Source organism: Plectropomus leopardus, chromosome 13 (genome assembly GCF_026936395.1).
Source record: "Plectropomus leopardus strain MGB_pleo_1.0 chromosome 13, ASM2693639v1, whole genome shotgun sequence".
NCBI lineage: Eukaryota > Metazoa > Chordata > Actinopteri > Perciformes > Serranidae > Plectropomus > Plectropomus leopardus.
In genome coordinates, this window is record NC_142188.1 from 20,983,979 (window position 1) to 21,002,402 (window position 18,424).

Genomic DNA, 18,424 nt, shown 5'->3' on the forward strand with positions numbered 1-18,424 from the left:
GGAAAGAAAAATCCATCCAAATAGGCCCTTTGTTCCCTCAGACTTTGTTCTTCCTCATAAATGTGAAAAGACGGATGAGCCAGAGATAGGAATATATTGTTTGTTGCTCTGATGGACATATGTCCTTTTTGATCTGTAACTTCTGGCAGAAAAGAAAAATGATGCGCAAAGTGGGAAATGTAGGCTTTGGGTGGGTATAACTGGACTACGGAAAGGCAAGCAACTGCTGACTATGGGCGCCCTAGGCCTACTTCTGGACTATGAATTAGCCTGTCCTGGCTCAGCGTATTATAGATTAGAGAAATCTTCTCTTTCTGATGGTTATTTGTTTGTCCTCAGTTTGGAGGAGTGCTTTGGATGGAGGCCTGAAAGGAGGGGAGGGGATTTTATTGGTTGCATATTTCAAAATTTTTTCCTAGGTTTAATTAGGGTGGAAATGAGTCAGTTGTTCCTTGGCCCCATGACAAACCTAATGTCAAAGTTGTGTGAAACCGATGAGAAGTTATGCACCTTTTTGTGATAGACCTCACCCACTGCGATGCCCCCTTTTTGTCAGTCAGAGTGGAAAGTTAATCAGTTGTTCCTTTTCCCATAAAAAACTTTTTGTCAAAGTTTTGTGGCATAGCATGAAACTGATCAGAAGTTATACACCTTTTTGTGATAGCTACGCCCCCCCCCTTTGGTCAATTTAGCACGTGACAAACTTTTACACAAAGTTTTTAGTAAATCTGTCCATAAATTTATGAAATATGTGACATGCCATGCCCATTGCCACTCTCCTTTTGGCAAATATGCGTGGAATTTTAATAAACAAAGACAGGGGCGAAACCACTGTTTAAGTGGAGGTACTGATCTGAGGGAACATAGGGCTAAGGGAACACCGGGACGGAGGGAACATAGGGTTGAGGAAACTTAGGGTGAGGAAACATAGGGCTGAAGGAGTATGGACATGCTTCTGCTATCAATAAGCAAAGACAGTATGAAAAAGTAACAAATGTGCAGTTGTTTTTTTAGCTTGAGAATCAAAGGTCTTGTGACAATGGTCACTCACGTGTAGCACCATGCCTCCACTGTGTTGTGTGTGAGGTGGCGTACTGCAAGTATTTTTTGATCCAGAACAGATTACATGCAGGAAACTCAGGCTTTTAGGGCCAGAAATCTAATTACCTGGCAACACAATTACTTGGCATTGCGCAAAAGCCCTATTAACCTCCTGCTGATATGTAATGGTCATTTCATTTAATGGGGCAGTAAAAATCTCATAATTTACGCTGACTTTACACTCAACACTATTGAAGCAAAGTGAGATTTAGACAAATTTCCAAGTCAAATCATTTCTGCATAAAATCACAGCGGTTCCTTTTACAGCTCTCATTATGTAAGACTTCAGCCTTAACTGTCTCAGCCATTACAGCACAATAGTTTCATAATATTGATATTCAACAGTCTAGCTCAAAACATTAGGATGTTTAGCTTCTGATGTAATGACCAAAGCAGCCATAAATTATTAATGTTACAGTTAAGTTTTATTTGCTCCATTCAGATCTGTACCTGTTGGACTTAAAAAAATAAGTGTTTGTGAGGATGTTAGGATTAACAAGGCTTAAAATACACATCACCTTTTTGGTTTCTATGACTTTAAGAAGTGACAGCGATAAGTTTTATTGTTTGGGTTGTCTGCATTAAAAGGGACAAAGCTCAGGCCAGGTCTGGAGTTTATTCTAAAATAAACCACTACCTCTTGTTCTTAGTCAGAGAACAGGGGATAGGAAAACTCAGACCTCCCTCTAAATTCACTGTTGAATGTGGCCCAAGAAAAAGAAATAATCTAAGCTTCTAAAAATGTAAAAACCATAGCAGGTAGGTATATACGTCTATAAGATATTGTTTTGACTGTAACCAGAGTCTCTGGTATGAGTTATTGCCTTACTGACCTGTGAAAAGTGGGTCACACAGTAGGAGAAAGGAGCCATAGTAGATGTACTGTAAAAAGGTATCAGAGGCATGGTAACTGAAGACTGAGAGAATTTAGGGATATGGAGCCAAACTAAGGGTCTGACAGCAATAGAAATCATGTAGCACCTGAAGAATATGCTGGCCATGTGGAACATGTGTGAAGCATACAGGGTGGAAATGTACAGAGAGGTCGAAGTATGAACTATTACATGTAGCAATGTGAATAAAATACTAACCACAATATTTAATAGAGAGCTAGATGTGAACTAAATTCAATTTAGCGACCGTTTTACTTTTGCATTCTTAGACTGCTAATTTATTTCTCTTCCATCTGCCATTCAGTCTTTAAATGCACACTAACTCTCAATTTCTTGCCATCATTGTCTGTGGCTGGTAATTGAACTGATTACATTTATTCAATTGCAAAGCCACACAACTTTTTGTTAGCCAATTATCTTACTGTTCTTTGAAAATTATCTTTTTGCATTTAGTACATTCATACTGCAGTTATGCACACCCTCCATCTTCCCATCACCACCTAGCCTTTGCAGATTCATCAGCCTCCAAGTCTTAGCAGAGTCACCAGCCGCCACCACCAGCATCTAAACTACATGGGAGCATTTAAATTGCTGCAGTGAAATGACAAAGTCTTCCTGTAGAGTCTAAGTACCAAGGTCTTTCTGTCAAATCTTAATCATTGCATATCATCTGTTAATCTGTACACCTGTAATCTGTATTAAACAGTTGTCTTTACTTAATTCACCTGTCTCTCCTAATTAAATAAATGTAAGGTGCCTTCTAATTGCAGTTTTAAGAAGTTCTATACAAATGCATTATGATTACTATTATTATTATTATCATTGATATTGGATTAGTCAAGGCCTCACAGTTCCCCCATGTATCACAGATTGCTTTGCCCATCTCTCTCTTCAAAGTGTCTCCCCTTTTCCCCCTTTTAAAATTTTTGACCTTGGTAACATCTCAAGTTTCAGAAAAAAATGAAATGTTCGTGTCAAATTCATCTGTATTTTTCCTGGATACTGTTATTACTGATTTATTTTGAGTAACTAAAACTGTCTTGATTCGATCGCTTTCTATGGAAAAGTGAGATACATTTAAAGTAAGTTCTGCACATGCAATCAAGGCCATTCATTGCCAATTGCTGCTTTAGTAGTCCCCTGATATCAAACTATAAAACAACCCAATCTGGGCAACAGCATTTGAGACAACTGACATCATGCACAATGTAATGGCAGCTGATTATCATCCTATCAAGAAGCCAAGAGTCCAGATTTCCTTCATGATTATGTATCGTGGCAGCGTCACGTGACAACAGATATCTAATCTGTGCTTAAAAAAAAAGCTCTGTCATACTTGTGCCAGACATACAATGGAAGAATATTTTCCTTTCCAAGAATCACAGAGGTTTATGGTGTAATTTGTACATAATTGTGCAAATATCCTTAAGAATATAGAGATGCATGGCGGCAGCATGGTGGGTTGCACTGGTCCGTAAATGTCTGTGGTTTTCGGTCTGACGCTGCAGTCACGCAGCACCTCTGAACTCCCCTGAAGACCCCCTACATGGTCTGGCACTCAGCTCCCTTCACTCCAGCTGCGGGGAGCCCGGCTAATACTGGCTTTCTCAGCAGTAGCTCTCTGTGAGAGCAACATGGAAACCACAGTATACTGTACTGTAGGTCTGCAGCAGAATAGTTTCAAGTTGCCAGATCTTAATGATACACCAAAGAACCACAAAAAGGCTTACTTTACCTAGCAGTCCACTACTGCAAAAAGCAACCCGACAACACACTGAGATAATCAATTTATCCATCTAAATATGTTGAGTTCTTACTGCTACTGCTGCTTATTTGAAGAACCAGTCAACGTAAATGAAAAATGAAGGAAACTTAATCATGAATGCCACGTCCATGGGTGAATTATGAGGCAATGGGCCCCTGTGCAGAGAAGCAAAGGCCCAACCATGTCGCCTACAAAGACAAGACACAGAGAGTTTGTGGTAGTTTTTTGTCTTTTTGTGTCTCTTTGTAGTCGTTATATCTTTGGGATATTTTTGTGTCTTTTTTGTCATCATTTTGCGGGTTTTTTTGTGGGGGTTTTTTGTCTCTTTGTGGTCGTTTTGCCTCTTTTTGCCATTATTTTGTGTCTCTTTGCAGTTCATTTGCATCTTTTTGTGGTCATCTTGAGTCTCTCCTGGTCAGCACATGATAATTTCAGTGACATTTTGCAAATGGAGGACGGGGGGCTGGCACTTTGGGCCCCTGGGCCTGTGGTCCGTAGGCCAGTTCAGTAATCCATCCAAAGCCAAATCAGAAACTCCCACAATGCAAAGCAAGGAATCTTTTCCATCCTCTACACTTACAGATAATGAGGAGGTTCTCAGCAGCTTCTGTAACAGCCAAACAGACTTTCTGTAAACCTACAATAAGTACACTTAAAGAGAATTGTCTGCGTCCAAGCAAAATAGACAACGAGCCAGACATGGAGTGAACTATAAAATGGATCATACTTTTAAAGCCCAAAGTCATCAAACAGCAGTAGCACCCTTTTTATTTTATGTGTGTGAGCCTTAAGTGAGAGGGGAGTGTGTGTTCTGTTGCTGACCTTTCTTTTTGGGATGCTCTGGCTCCCTCCTCTTCAACTGAGCATTAAGAGGAGATTCATGCAGTGGAGGAGAACTAAAAACAAGGGAGGGGTGAGATGGGGAAAAGGAGTTACTGGAAATGAAGGAGGGAGGCATTTTCCAGCCTGTAGATTATTTGTCCTTCTAATTCTCAGTACCATGATACTGATGACTCATGAAAAACGAGATGGCAAAAATGGTTATAATATGCTTAGTTAATATGGAAATGCAAGCGTTAGAGGGAGTTACAGGCAGACACCAACTGAGAAAGAAACAACACTTATTCTATAAGAGAATCTCCTCTGGGAGAAAGCAACAAAAGTCTACGACTGCACTGTTTTTGAAAATTATAACAAGCCGACATGATTGTTCTCCGACTCATAAATTGTAAATTTGTTAAAGTAGAAAAACACATAATGTTGATGAAATTATCAGTATTTATTGGTGCTGGTGGATTTTGCTAAATAATCATTTATGATGGTACAGGTAATACCAGAATGAATTTCATTCCTTCCCCAGAGGCCAATTTTGAAATGTTGGCATTTGTAAAGCGGTGTTATTGTGGGAGTAATAAGTATGATTTTCTGGATTAAGGAGTACATCCAGTTCGGACAGCTTTATTAAAACGGATTTAAAAGCTTAGACATATAAAAAATGTTCACAGAGTTAAGTCATTCACTGAGCAGAGCAGTTCCTGGCTGGAACTAAATGATTACGTGAGCTACAGAAAAGCAGTTGTTACTTGTGCCTTTTGTGGATGCTTGCATTATATGGAGTGTACTACTGCCACTGAATAAGCAAACGACAGAATAACTGAATAACGTTTACAATACAAGTAGTTGAGAAAATACCAATATGCACCACTGTAGTGTCACCAAATATTTTCCTTTAATTTTAGGTTTACCTTGGGAACACCAAAAAGCCTTCACCACAAGACCAGGTCCTCCCAAGGTCACACAGAGGTAACTCCAACAAGACCACACACGGAGTAAACAAAGAGCTCACTAAAAACACCATCTGTGTAACAAGGAATTTGAGAATGAAATAATATAAAAACAATTATAAAATTCCATAATTACACAAAAAAGCCAAATAAAAAATAAACTTATATGAATAATGTTGAGGAAGCTGGAGATAATGGTAAAAAAGGGATTTTAAGCTGCATTGCATAACTGCTTTTCTGTAAGAACAGAAAAACTAGGCATTGTAAACTATTAACTAAAAATTGATATTGAAATTGGTTTTTTTTTGAGGATACAGTACCAAAACATATCATATTGTGATACTCAAGTCTATATGTTCTTACAACCCTAATTATAGTGAAAATGATTTTTTTAAATTAATTTCATTGTTACACTTTTTTTTCCTAATCATAATCTGAAAGGATACACCCAAAATAAAAAAAGTAGCCAGTCCTGCAAGGTCTTCAGTAAGGAATGAGGCTTATCGAGATATTGCTGGAATTACTTACAGAGTTATTCCGCCCTGGAGAGATTGACCATGACCCAGCCATTGTGATGCTCAAGTTGGGGTAATCTAGAAGAATGAACATCAGTTATGAGTCTGGCATCAGGAAATACCTGTTTAAGTTTGAAATCAATCTGTGTGTCCTACAGAATTTCTGCTAAAGTAATAGAGTAGAATAATGGTGCACAAGTTGTGCATAAATGCTTTCACATATTACAGCAGCACAGTAGCAATCAGAGAGGTCACGACCAGCAGCCTACCTTTGAAATATAACACTGTTAGGAGTTCTGAGGTAGCCAGATCAACCACATACAGGCCATCTGAGCTTCCAATACAAAACCAGCTGCTGTCCCTGCAGGGGCCCACAAAGAAAAGTATGGGAAAACAGTGTTACAGGAGTTCCCTTAAATACAAATTTTTCAGATCATTTGAGGAAAGACAATGTAATTACATACTAAAGAAAAACATACTGATGTGATGGAGTGGCTGGCATGCAGTCACCATAGGTTTTTATTCAAGTTTCCTTTGACTTCATGTAGTCTAAACTATGTACACCCAGCAAGATGGAAACTACTGCCAGGCAGAGGAGAAAGCTGAGTCTGAGGAATCCTTTTAATCCACTTCCTGTACTGAGCTGCATGCTGGGGCTATAATATTGTTAGACAAATTCTACATTTTAGTGCATCATTATTTTCATGCTGAGCATGTGCTTCTGTACAGGAGGGAGACAATTAGAGCCATTGTGTGTGGAAATTTATGTGATTATTGCACCATTCAAATTGTTGTGTTTATGTTTACAGAGGAGGGTTCACTGCTGTTAGCTACCATGTCTTTCTTGATTCTACAACTGGGGGGCGCCAAAGCCTGAAGGCTTTATTCTACACACATAATGGCTTTAACATACCAATCTTAGCAATAAATCTGTTTGTATTTTGGCTGAATGTGCGTTAAATGTTCGCATGACTAGGAACCACACAAAAGAATTTGACATGGCGAACGCTCAGGTGAAATTATCATGTTACTTAATTAAGAATTTTAGTTTTATCCAACAAATAAATAAATGTTTTAAAAACAATGACTTATTTGAAGTATTATGGCAATTTTAGTCACTAAAAATCCTTTATTTTATCTTTTGTCCTTCATTTCATAAGTAAACAGGCTTCTGTGTGGTGTAAGGCCAGTAACTCTTCCAGCTGCATCTTTATCCTAAAATGCACCTGAGCAAAACAGTTTTATCTGTTAAAGCCCATCAAAGGAATCCAGTAAATTATTTTCATGAATAATTTCATGCACTAGATGAATTAGATTAAGGAAAGCCTTTGTTTGGGTCAAGAGTAAAGATGATGTAGGCACTGCTCTGAGATCATATGCTTTGATTAGAGCAATAAGGAAACACTGTCCATTTCATTCCAGTGGTCCACAAAATACACTGACAGTTATGTCTGTGCTTTTTAAGTACCTGCTTCCTGTCATAACATCAAATATTTTAACAGCCTGAAACAGTTTATGCTATGAGCCTGCAAAGTTTCCTGTGATGTGCAAAGTTTCCTGTGACATTTTCTGTGACTGTGTGAACACGTGCAGCAAGCCACCCATAAAGATGTGGCGTTTAGTAAAGGGATGTTTTCCAGGCTTTGGTGACAGAATGACATCTATGAATTGTTAATGGCAGAAATGTGCAGCTTTGTGTGTTGCTTTTTCATGACAACTGTGTTTGCATTGCTTTTGTAATATTTTCCTGGATCACATACAACTTTTACCTTGTGGAAATAAGAACAAAATTACACCCCTGAGAGTGGCCACAGTGTTGACAGTATCATGTCTTGCTTCAACATTAAGATTCCTTGTCACAAATGACGTAAAACAGCCCTTCTTCCTGGTCAAGTCACATAATAGGGTTCATTAATCATTTTGGAGCACTTGAGAGTGAGGTCTCTATGCTGATACTATGAAGACCACCTTGGACCATGTGATTTTCCCCTATGCATCCATCCATCCATTGTGTAACTGCTTATTTGGGCCTGCCAATTTAAAGGAAATGTTCCTGGAAATCAGACAACATGAAGAAGTAGTCGCCTTTAGCATCAGGTTGCACTGAGTCAGGAACCTCCTGTGGTGACCTGGCCCAAAAATCATATAAATATTTCACATTTTTTATGAATGCTATGAAGATTATTCACTTACTTTTCAAGCTCAATACTGGTGCCAGTGAATGAGGTACATAAAGCCATTTCAAGGACAGGTTTTGAAGTCTCCATTTTATCTACAGCTGATTGTTCTGCTGACCCTGGAGGAAAATATCAAAATACCAAAATAGTAGTGTAAAAGTAATAGTAAAATTAATGTTATCATGTAACATTACCTTGGAAATACAAAAGTGTGTGAGTTGACTATTTGGTTAATTGAAGATGGAAACAGCGTAAGGCAAACGATTAGTCAAGCTCGCCTGAAATGGAGATCAATCCGGAGAGCTCTGCTGTTGTTACCTTTCAATGCACGTAGTTTTAAATTCTAAATAATAACCGCATACCTTTTAGATTCTAAAATGCAATATTATACCCATGATAAAAAAAATACGTATAAACTATTCCAGTTATTACTATTTTTCGACTGGTCATCAGTCACTTGAATGCACTGTCATTTGTTACTGTGGCTTCTGTGAGATGTTAATGAGCTGTTGTGGTTCTGTCATTGTGACAAATCTTTGGCTGTGCAGAGGATTGTGGGTCAGAATAGCCAGAAAAGCATTCTGTCTTACATACTGCGAGATGTGACTGAATGCAGTTGCATCTTCTGGTATTTGTGGCATATGCATTTGACATACTATGCACTAGTACATACTAAATCTTTTTCTGGCATACTATAAAGTATGGTAGCGTGGAGATTTGAACACATAGAGCATCACTGTTTGTTTGATAGACCAGTAACATCACCTGCTTGATGGCTCACAGTCTGTTGGTGCATTTGATGTCTTTTTTCCATCTTCTGGAGGTCCATTTTGGTCACCAGGTCACAATTGTGGTCATCACGGAGAGAAAAGCACCACAGCTAAACCAAGCAGGTACAGGTGTGTTACACACATGTGGAATACAAGCTGTTCAGGGCTGTGTGCATCAGTTACTCACCTGTCCGTCAGATGAGCCAGTGATTAAGTGCCTGTTCTCCTCCAAAAAGAACACACTGAGCAGCGGATACGCTGAAGAATTCGAGAGAAAGAATATGACACATTAGGCACTTTGCTAGGCCCTGGACATCTCTACAACAGCCACAATGCAAAACACGCTATTAATATGTTTTAATATATATATGTTTATATATGTTTTAATGTTTTATTTCTTAATCATTAAGTTCAAACAACTTGTAGTTAAGCCTTACCATTGTTGAAAGATAAGCTTTAACATTTATATTTTGATGTTTGCAGCTAATCTATACACTAACAGATCCTGATTTTAAATAGATGCCACTTAATCTACCACCTCTGTTATATAAAGTTAACAGAAAGACTTGGGCCTTTGAATGTCAAATGTTGTGGACAGGGAGACTGATTTACTTTAACAAGATTTTTAATAGTAGCATCATACCTGAAAGCACAAAAGACTGGTAGCAAACAGCTTCAGTTTGTAAATTCCACACCTGAAAAAAGACATGGAAATGTCCTGTTTAGTTGTTCAAACCCAATTACAGTGTGTGCAAGTAATATTTGGCATTTAGTACAAATAAAAAGTGTGATCGTTTTTGACTCCGTCATTTGTGATTCTTAATTTAGTACCTTAAAAGTGCGGTCCTCTGATGTGGTGACAAGAATGTCTTTGTTCCAAGGACAGAACTCTGCAGATGTTAAAGGTCCAAGGTGGCTGGTCAAGGTAGAGATCACATCCTGTCTCTGATGAGGAAAACAACAATAAAACTTGGATAATATTAAGTTACCTGTGATGGCTACCAAGCCACCATGGAGAAACTATTTTACACATCTTTTGATAAAGATGTGTCATAACGTAGATCCAATAAATCATAGTGAAGTGAAACAAAGTGCAAAGTATTTAAGTATTTGTAATTCTTGTACGCAATAAAAAGTTACAATTTAAGCCAACATATAAGCCCCAAAAGTATTCAGAAACTTATAATGTGCATCATCTTGTACCTTTGAGCAGAGAATATATACAGTTGCTCCTGAGCATGCTGCCACTCGTTCATCAGAGAAACAGAATGAAAGATGGACGACTTCACCCAATAAAGTCCCGATAACTGTTCCAGCTGCAACTTTACCTGCAAACAAATCAATTAATCTGTTCATATTCAAATAAAGTTCACAATAATAGTAAACATGAGTGACCTATCTGGCAATATTTCGGCAGGTTTGTTAAGATTTTCACTCAAGAAAATGATTTTAATCAAACTACAGCATACGTGATATGTGCCGCAAGGATGCTCTGTAACAAAGCAGAGAAAACAACCGACCAAACTCTTTATTACGGCGCACTGCACACACACTGAACAATTTCCTCACCCTCCTGTGTTCTCTTCTGGCACAGTTCAATATCCCAGACAATGATATAGTCAGCAGAGGCAGAGCAGAGGAGAACAGGTCCACTTCGTTTTCCAAAGGTCATGGCACTGATCTCACCATGGTGGCCAGTTAGCAGCAGAGGCTGTGAAAAAAAACACTCATAAACAGTAGCCTACATTATAACAAGGTCATTCTATTTATAGCTCCTCGACCATACATTAGGTCAATAAGAAATAGGCAGACTGAGATTTTCTTTTTCCATCTTAAAAGAAATCAACATAAATTACATTGCAAGGTCAACATAGCAAGGTGCTATGTTATCTTCCAAAATTGTGGCCAATTTCTACAAATATTAAGAGTACTTTATTTAATTTTATTCAGTATTTTTAAAATGTGTTTCATATGACATATACAGAATATTGAGCCTACATACAAAATGAATAATTGATGTTAAAAACAATGTGAAAAAAATCATATTCACATAACACATGGGGACTAATATTACTTAACCTAACATTAACTCTCCAGTGTTGGAGGAAGTATTACCCTTTTCGTAAATAAAATGAATCATAACACACTGTGAAAATACTTTGTTAAGGGTAAAAGTCCTGCATTGAAAATGTTACTTAAATAAAACAAGTATGTTCGAGAACATGAACTTTAAGTATTAAAGTAAAAGTACCAGATGCAGACAAATCTAGAAAAATAAATTAACAAACAAACAAAAACAAAACCCAGAATGATTAAAAATTCAAAAATTAGAAAACAAGTTAAATGATTATCAAAGAATACCTGTAGTTGCCAAATGATTGCCCCAGGGATGACGTTTTAGGGCTTATTACTGGGGTTCTCTATCAATCAAATATCAATCAACTACTGATTAATTTACTAATTGTTTCAGTTGAATTTCAGTTCAATTTTTATGCATAAAGAAAATCTTATTTTTTTAACAGTAACTTAAGTTTTCAGACATATGTAATGAAGTAAAAAGTGTAAATGTAGAAAAGTGGAAGTATAAAGTGGCATGAGAAGAATAGACTTAACTAAAGTACAAGTGCCTCGAATTAATACCTTAGTAAATGTACTTGGTTACATTGCACCACTGTAGCTAACGTTAACTCAGCAAACATAAGTCACTGTTTTACTTGCAATTTAGCTAGCTAGCTAGCTAATGACATTTTTAATAAAAAATAATACTTGGAGAGATGTTTGTGTACACAAGCAATAAAAACAAACCTGCTGTTTTACTTCCATGGTATTGTAAATCAGCATTTCCTTGCCATGAAGAGGTAGACCACAGTAAGAGTGACAACATGCGAGCTGTCGGTGTGACAGGAGTCTATCACAAGTTAAACTGAGCTTTTCAGTCACCATCTTTGCTGCTGTCAGGTAAAGAAAACACAAAACAAAAACGTTAGTGTAGTGTTTTGCCGCCAGAAAAAAAAATAGCGCTAGCAAATTCCCGTCATATGTGGTCGAGGAATCATCTTTTAACACTAGCTGTACAGGTACTTTTGTTTGTAACGTTTGCTGGACGCAGAAGTTTCAGGTGGACAAATGGAGGTTGCTAAGACACCGACACTAACCTATATCAATTTCCGTTACAACAGATTGTCTATTGTAAAGCGACGTTTTACACATAAGTGGAAAAACTAACCTTGGTAATTTAAATTTGCGCTGCCTCTTAACTTGTTTCCTTAATACGATAAGCATAAACGCTTCGGGTATTATAAAAAAAATCAGAACACTTCACTTTACTGCAAGACTGTATAGAGGCAGCCTAGAAACTCGGGTTATATGTATTCGTCTCTGAGCACCGGTCAATTGTTTTACCTCCGTGGTACTTAGAAGTATGGTCAGAGTGAGACTTCTTCTCTGATACAATCATACTCTTGTACTGCTGCATTTCAACACAAGATGGCGATCACTGCTCACCTGTAGTACCCATGGATGTATTATAAGACTGTATATAAAGTCTATGGTAGTACCTGTGAAGTGACGGGTTGGCCTCCATACCGTAGGAGGCAATGAGCAACTTGAGAAAAAAATGACTAAAAAATCGCAAGAAATTTGTAAAAAAAAAAAAAAAAAAAAAAAAGAAAAAAAGTGAAATAAAATTACCCAAAAATTATTTTTAAAAAAAATAAAGAAAGAAAATAACAGAAAATAATAGAAAAACAGTTAAAAACAAATAAATAAGGAAATGGCCTGGAAAAGGTACTATCATAATATCTATCAACAACTATCACAATAATAGTAATAATAGTAGTAGTAGTAGTAGTAATAATAATAGTAAATAATAATAATCTCTAACAACTTTTTAAAGTATGTTATCATAATTATATAGTTTCCCTCTAACCTTGTCTTCTTTCCCTAGACATTTTTCAGGATTTTTAAAAAAATAATTTCTACATCCAATTTTTTGCTATCTGTGCAACATAATTGCCAAGTTGCTCATCCCGTTTTCCTTGGTTTTGAAAGAAATCGCACCAATATGCTCAGGGTGCTGTATTGCTTGTGAAAGGCATCTTAAAGCAGTAAAGGAAAACTAATGCCATTGAAGTATTAAAAGAAAATCGTGAGAATGTGATTTGTGATTAAACTGGGGTTAGCAGTCATGGTTAGGCTAACACTAACAGTCAGTCAATAATTACTTATCTCCAGTAAAATGCCTGAAAATAAGATGTGTTACTAAATAACTGATACTTTGCAATGAGTATTTCCGGCCTGAACAAACAGCAAATTAACGTCACTGTAGTACAAAAGGCATCAGAGGACACGAGGTCTTGCGTCCTAAGTGGATTTTAAGTCATCCTGTTTAAAGGATAAGCAGTTATAAAAAGAATGAATGAAGAGGGGAATGCTGGGAAGTGTAGTTCACCCAGCAGTTAGCGGATGTGACGGATGTGTTGTGTAGCTTGTAGCTGGGTGTCGTCTGCCGTCTGCTTTGCTGTAGTTGGATGAATCAGTCGACGTTGACAGTCCTTGGGATATGACTGTGCGCTTGTAGTAGAGAGCTAACTTTAGCTAGACCGTTAGCTGGTTGTCAGGTTTTTAGGATTAGCCGAAAGAGAGGAATTCGAGTGCCAACGCGGTTTCTGGATATAGTCGGGGCTTTTTTCGTTAGCCTTAACACGTTTTAAAGATGGTACCGGTAATGTTAACATTTCAAGGAAGCTAACTTAACTTACGCTAGATGGCTAGCTAGCGTTTCTTCAACTTGTGAATCCCATAACTTAGTCACTGTGTGGGCCATTAACAGCCTTACCGATTCTTTAGAGAGGGTAGCTAGCTGGGGAGTTGCTAACCGTTATATTAGCCAAGTAGCATAACAACGTGCACCGACAACCCGAAGTTAAACGGAGTTAACGTTCCCATTTGCTAGCATAATTAAGCTAGCCGGTTGGGATTGTAATATGAAAAAGGCGCAGTCAGACAAACTGGGGTTTGTTCCTCAAAAAGACATCGTATACAACAAACTTCTGCCGTACGCGGATAGGCTAGATGATGAATCCAATGATCTTTTGAGTAAAATAAAGGGAAACTTGTGCCGAGCTGTTCAGCTCAAAGAGATATGGCCCGGTGTGCTGTTTTGGACGAGGAAACTTTCCACGTAAGTAGTTAATCTTTGGTATCTTCACGAAACATTACTGTACAAAGTGATCTCTTCATTTCTGACTTCGAGCCTGTTGAAGTAATTAAACTTTACCGTAACACGAGTCATTGTGTAACATTTCTTTGTGTATTTATGTATTTGGCTGTAGGGCAACATTAAAATTATAATATTTGCTAGGCTAACGGTTTGTTCTTGTCAAAACTAATGTTTCACACTTAGATTAACGACAAGCTCTGGATTTCTTCTGTAAAAACCCAATGTCATTGTTTTTGTTATGTTTTAATAGCATAACGTTAGAAAGTTATGTTTTTATGGAGTAAGTGTTATCTAAGTCTGGAAACTACAAACTGGCCTGTGTATCTGATTAAGGGCGGGTTGGTTTCATAATCGGGGTAATAGAAGTCAAATACACAGCCTGACCCAGGCAGTGCAGTGCAATAACAGGCTGTTGCATATGCCATTGAAAATGTCAAATCCGGAACAAAAGCATAACAGTAGGATTCTGTTGATCTTGTGTTTTCTCATTGAGTCAGGTGACAACACCAGGTATCCCAAAATAGAAATAACAAATTGTAATTTAATGGATTTATGATTTCCCCCATGATATTTCTTCAATGAATTACTGCCAGCTGATACGCAATGTCATGTTTGTACAGAAGATCAGTTATCTGATGGGTGTTTACTGTTTATCAGAAAAGCCATACTTGTTTATCATAACTTTACTAAAGACAGTAACTTAAAGTACTATATGTTACCCTGCCATAGCATTTATCTTTCAGTTTCTCAGTCATGTGTCACATTGTGCCAGAAGAAATATTGTCAATATGACAGTGGATTACTCCGAGTGCTGTTACATTTTGTTGTACTTGGTTGCCGGGCTGTCTTTAATCCCTTTCAGTCCCCAATGCTGGCGCACTGCTCTGTCCAAGAGTGAGTCACTGCCGGCTCAGAGAGATGGAAAGTTTAGCCTACTGTGGGGTTGACCCAGATTCTGCTCAGTGGCATTTTGGTATTTTAAAAATGATGTAAACATTTTGCAACGGTCACTTTCAAAGGTCTTAATAATGCTTATTCATCTCTCTAAAATTGACCTGTTTGCTTAAAAATTGGATGTCTGTGTTTGTTATAATACTCTTTTTCTTTTATTTCACACATGAGAGAACAAAAACACCTTATGTTTGTGTTGATAATGATGCTCACAGGGGCGCTGACCAATTATTATGCATGTCGAAACTGGAGCAATTATCCCTAAATCTGTTCTTGATATTTAGGTACATGAGACTGTATGGGCGGAAGTTCAGCAAAGAAGACCATGTGCTGTTCATCAAGTTGCTCTACGAGCTAGTGACGATTCCCAAACTGGAGATCAGCATGATGCAGGGCCTCGCACGGCTTCTTATCAACCTCCTCAAGTAAGAATGGGCCCCATCTGTTCTACTCAACGATTTGTACACATGTTAAACACACAGTTATTTAACACATACACAACGTGACTAATGTTGAAATTGAACAGTTAAAGGTAATATTGACTGTTTTTTGTTTTTTTCGAGAGTTAAGTTGCTGCAACTTTACCACTAATAATAAAATGTGTGATATTATAGACTTTTTCATAGAATAAGGCTTTATGATGAGCTAGTTTCTGTGTGTTTATTCTTATCTTTTTGCATGTCTTATTCATCTAACAGGAAAAGGGAACTTCTGTCGAGGGAGGACCTTGAGTTGAGATGGAGACCACTGTACGAGCTGCATGACAGGATTCTTTTCTCCAAGACAGAGCATCTGGGCCTCAACTGGTTTCCCAAGTATGCCTCTGTTCGTTACGGTTGCTGTTGACATAATTCGTTTTTTAGAAGCTTGCTTGGTCATAGAATTTTCAGAAATGCTATTGACTTATCCAACAAGGAAGGCACATTCACTCTATTTAAGTTGCACATATTTGTTGGTTGTGTGGTACATCAAATAATGTTTAGAAGCCACATTCAGAAATGAAAGTGTTTTCATTTTACTTTACTTAAGTTACATCCCATTTAAGTTGCCAGTTGTCATCAAACTCTAGCAGAATCTCTGGAGTGTTTTTTTCCCCCTGCAAATTCAATTTCTCAGATTTTGTTAATAGTAAAGTTAAAAAAAATAGGAGAAAAAAATGTATAAAACAGAACAATCATTTTAAAATCAATCAATCAAAGCTAATGTCGATATGAGAAAGACAGAAATCACCGATTGAAGTTTGTAAGATTTAATAAGAGGCACAGTGTGTAAGATTTGGGGGGATTAAGTGGTATCCAACAGTGAGGATTGCCAATTGCGACCAGCTGAAACTTCTCCAGGTTAGAACTACTTTAGTCTCATTGTTCAGGAGGTTTTTACTGGGAGCCAAATTATCCACAGAGGTCTCTTCCTCTCCAAAACAAATGCACCCAGCGATTTCCCTGATAAAAACATAAAGTAAAGCAGTTTCATGCTATAGTTCAGTGTTTCTTCAACGCTGTTAAGCTGGGCGCAGACAGGTCGCTAGCCCAACACCTGCTAATTTGTGCTTACCTTTTTTTCCTCTGATAACTTAAGATCCAGGTGTTGAGGAGGTATTTACCAGGAGATAATTTTTCCTCAGAGGTCTCTTCCTCTCCAAAACAAATGCATCAAATTATTTAAACCAGTAAAAACGCTTAATTGAAGCAGTTTCATGTCAAAACAATAATTATTTTTCTGACGCTCTCATCGCAGAGGGGCTGCTAACTGTGGTGGCTGATACCAAAATGCCAGTATCCTTATCTAAAGCCTGGATTGGTTTTGTCCATCCTGGGGTACTGTAGAAAAAATGGCAGAACAACATGGCAATCTCCAAAGATGAGGATTCACACCCTATGTAGATATAAACACACATAATCATTCTAAGGCAACAAAAACACAACAATTCTTATTATATATAAGAAAACATACGTTTTATATTATATTCCATTTCTGCTGATATATCCCCCTACATCCTACACACTGCACCTTTAAGACTGTAACTAAGCACAAACAGGAATTAGCCCCTTGTTAAGGTTAACATGAGTAACCCATACAATGCTAAAAACTTCAAACAAAGGCACATCCGTTTTAACACAGGTTAACTGCCTTTTCATTCATATTGTAAAGTCCTGTTCAAAATGTACCGAATGTTTTTATTTAATTTATCCACTACCAGTGACTTAGAATTTTAGATAGAATAGCTTCTATAATATTTTGAAAGTCAATCAGTGTTAAAACATGGTAGAAGGACGTTGTTCACTTTGTTAATTCTGTGTTTTGACAACTCGGCCTCAATGAAATTTACACACAAAATATTTATTTACTGTAGATATGTATTTCAAGGGAAATGCTTCTTTTTCTGATTTTGTTTTAACTGTGTTTACTTTATGGGTTTTTGGTAGTTTAAATTAAAATGTAACTGTGTTTGCGTAACTCAACCAGTTGTTGAAGAACAAGAGACTATTTTTTACGGCACAAACCTTTCATAACTGTACTTTTTTTCTTTTTTTTTTTTTAAACAAGGAGCAATATCCACCGTGACATATAGTTTTTGGGAGAAGTTTAAATGTTGGTTACCTCATGCCTCACCCTTAGAAATTCCCTATGAAGTAGCAAGCAGTGCGAGGTGCTCTTTTATGGTGCTATGGGAACATTGTATGGTTGTCACATAAACGCCTTGCTATCACACTTTTTGTTACAGCTGATGAAAGCAAGCTGCTTTGGCCGATTGCCAGCTCGCCTCTTTTCAAAACTATACTAATGCATAAAAAGCACGATACTCTGATCACATAAATTGTAAGCTGATGCATAGTATGTTCATATTTTGTAGTGATTGGCACTTTTTTGTGTCCTGAATGTGTTCTTTATGCCTTTGTCTCTTTTCACATTCAGTTCTCCACGGCCGCGTTCATCCTCTAAACTCGTAATGCTAAAATTGGTTCAGAGGTGGTAAGGACAATACTTCTTTTTGTGTTTTACTTTGAATTCATCCTTTGAGGCACTTTTATGTTTTTGTTTTTGTTTTTTTTTTATACATTGCATGTGAAAACAAAAACTGGACACCCCATATGCAGCTGGTGAAGGAGTAAAAATCAAGACTTAAGCAATGTTAACATTTCACTCATACTGGAGACTGTCGCACTGCAGCTAACAAGATTTTTTTTTTTTCCCACCCTTCTCCTATTCCCCATATCAACCATGAGAGAGTGATAATAGACTGTGT

General features: G+C 37.4%; 2 protein-coding genes across 4 annotated transcripts in view; one reads left to right on the plus strand and one right to left on the minus strand.

Moving 5' to 3' along the window:
- wdr27 (WD repeat domain 27) overlaps nucleotides 1-12,140 on the minus strand; it is a 48,074-nt gene extending 35,934 nt beyond the window's left edge. For both annotated transcript variants that reach the window (XM_042502783.2, XM_088086865.1), the window contains exons 1-12: nucleotides 11,811-12,140; nucleotides 10,575-10,716; nucleotides 10,209-10,333; nucleotides 9,837-9,950; nucleotides 9,649-9,700; nucleotides 9,193-9,263; nucleotides 9,001-9,115; nucleotides 8,252-8,354; nucleotides 6,328-6,419; nucleotides 6,072-6,136; nucleotides 5,505-5,617; nucleotides 4,582-4,655 (exon numbers count right to left, since the gene is read on the minus strand). In XM_042502783.2, the coding sequence (XP_042358717.2) occupies nucleotides 4,582-4,655; nucleotides 5,505-5,617; nucleotides 6,072-6,136; nucleotides 6,328-6,419; nucleotides 8,252-8,354; nucleotides 9,001-9,115; nucleotides 9,193-9,263; nucleotides 9,649-9,700; nucleotides 9,837-9,950; nucleotides 10,209-10,333; nucleotides 10,575-10,716; nucleotides 11,811-11,948 (1,204 nt within the window). In that variant the 5' untranslated portion in view covers nucleotides 11,949-12,140. The remainder of the gene's footprint in view (nucleotides 1-4,581; nucleotides 4,656-5,504; nucleotides 5,618-6,071; nucleotides 6,137-6,327; nucleotides 6,420-8,251; nucleotides 8,355-9,000; nucleotides 9,116-9,192; nucleotides 9,264-9,648; nucleotides 9,701-9,836; nucleotides 9,951-10,208; nucleotides 10,334-10,574; nucleotides 10,717-11,810) is intronic.
- Nucleotides 12,141-13,504: 1,364 nt separating this feature from the next.
- psme4a (proteasome activator subunit 4a) overlaps nucleotides 13,505-18,424 on the plus strand; it is a 30,627-nt gene continuing 25,707 nt past the window's right edge. The window contains exons 1-4 of one of the 2 annotated variants that reach the window (XM_042501665.2): nucleotides 13,505-14,187; nucleotides 15,462-15,602; nucleotides 15,876-15,992; nucleotides 18,094-18,150. In XM_042501665.2, the coding sequence (XP_042357599.1) occupies nucleotides 13,991-14,187; nucleotides 15,462-15,602; nucleotides 15,876-15,992; nucleotides 18,094-18,150 (512 nt within the window). In that variant the 5' untranslated portion in view covers nucleotides 13,505-13,990. The remainder of the gene's footprint in view (nucleotides 14,188-15,461; nucleotides 15,603-15,875; nucleotides 15,993-18,093; nucleotides 18,151-18,424) is intronic. The other variant, XM_088086380.1, reaches the window with a different exon arrangement.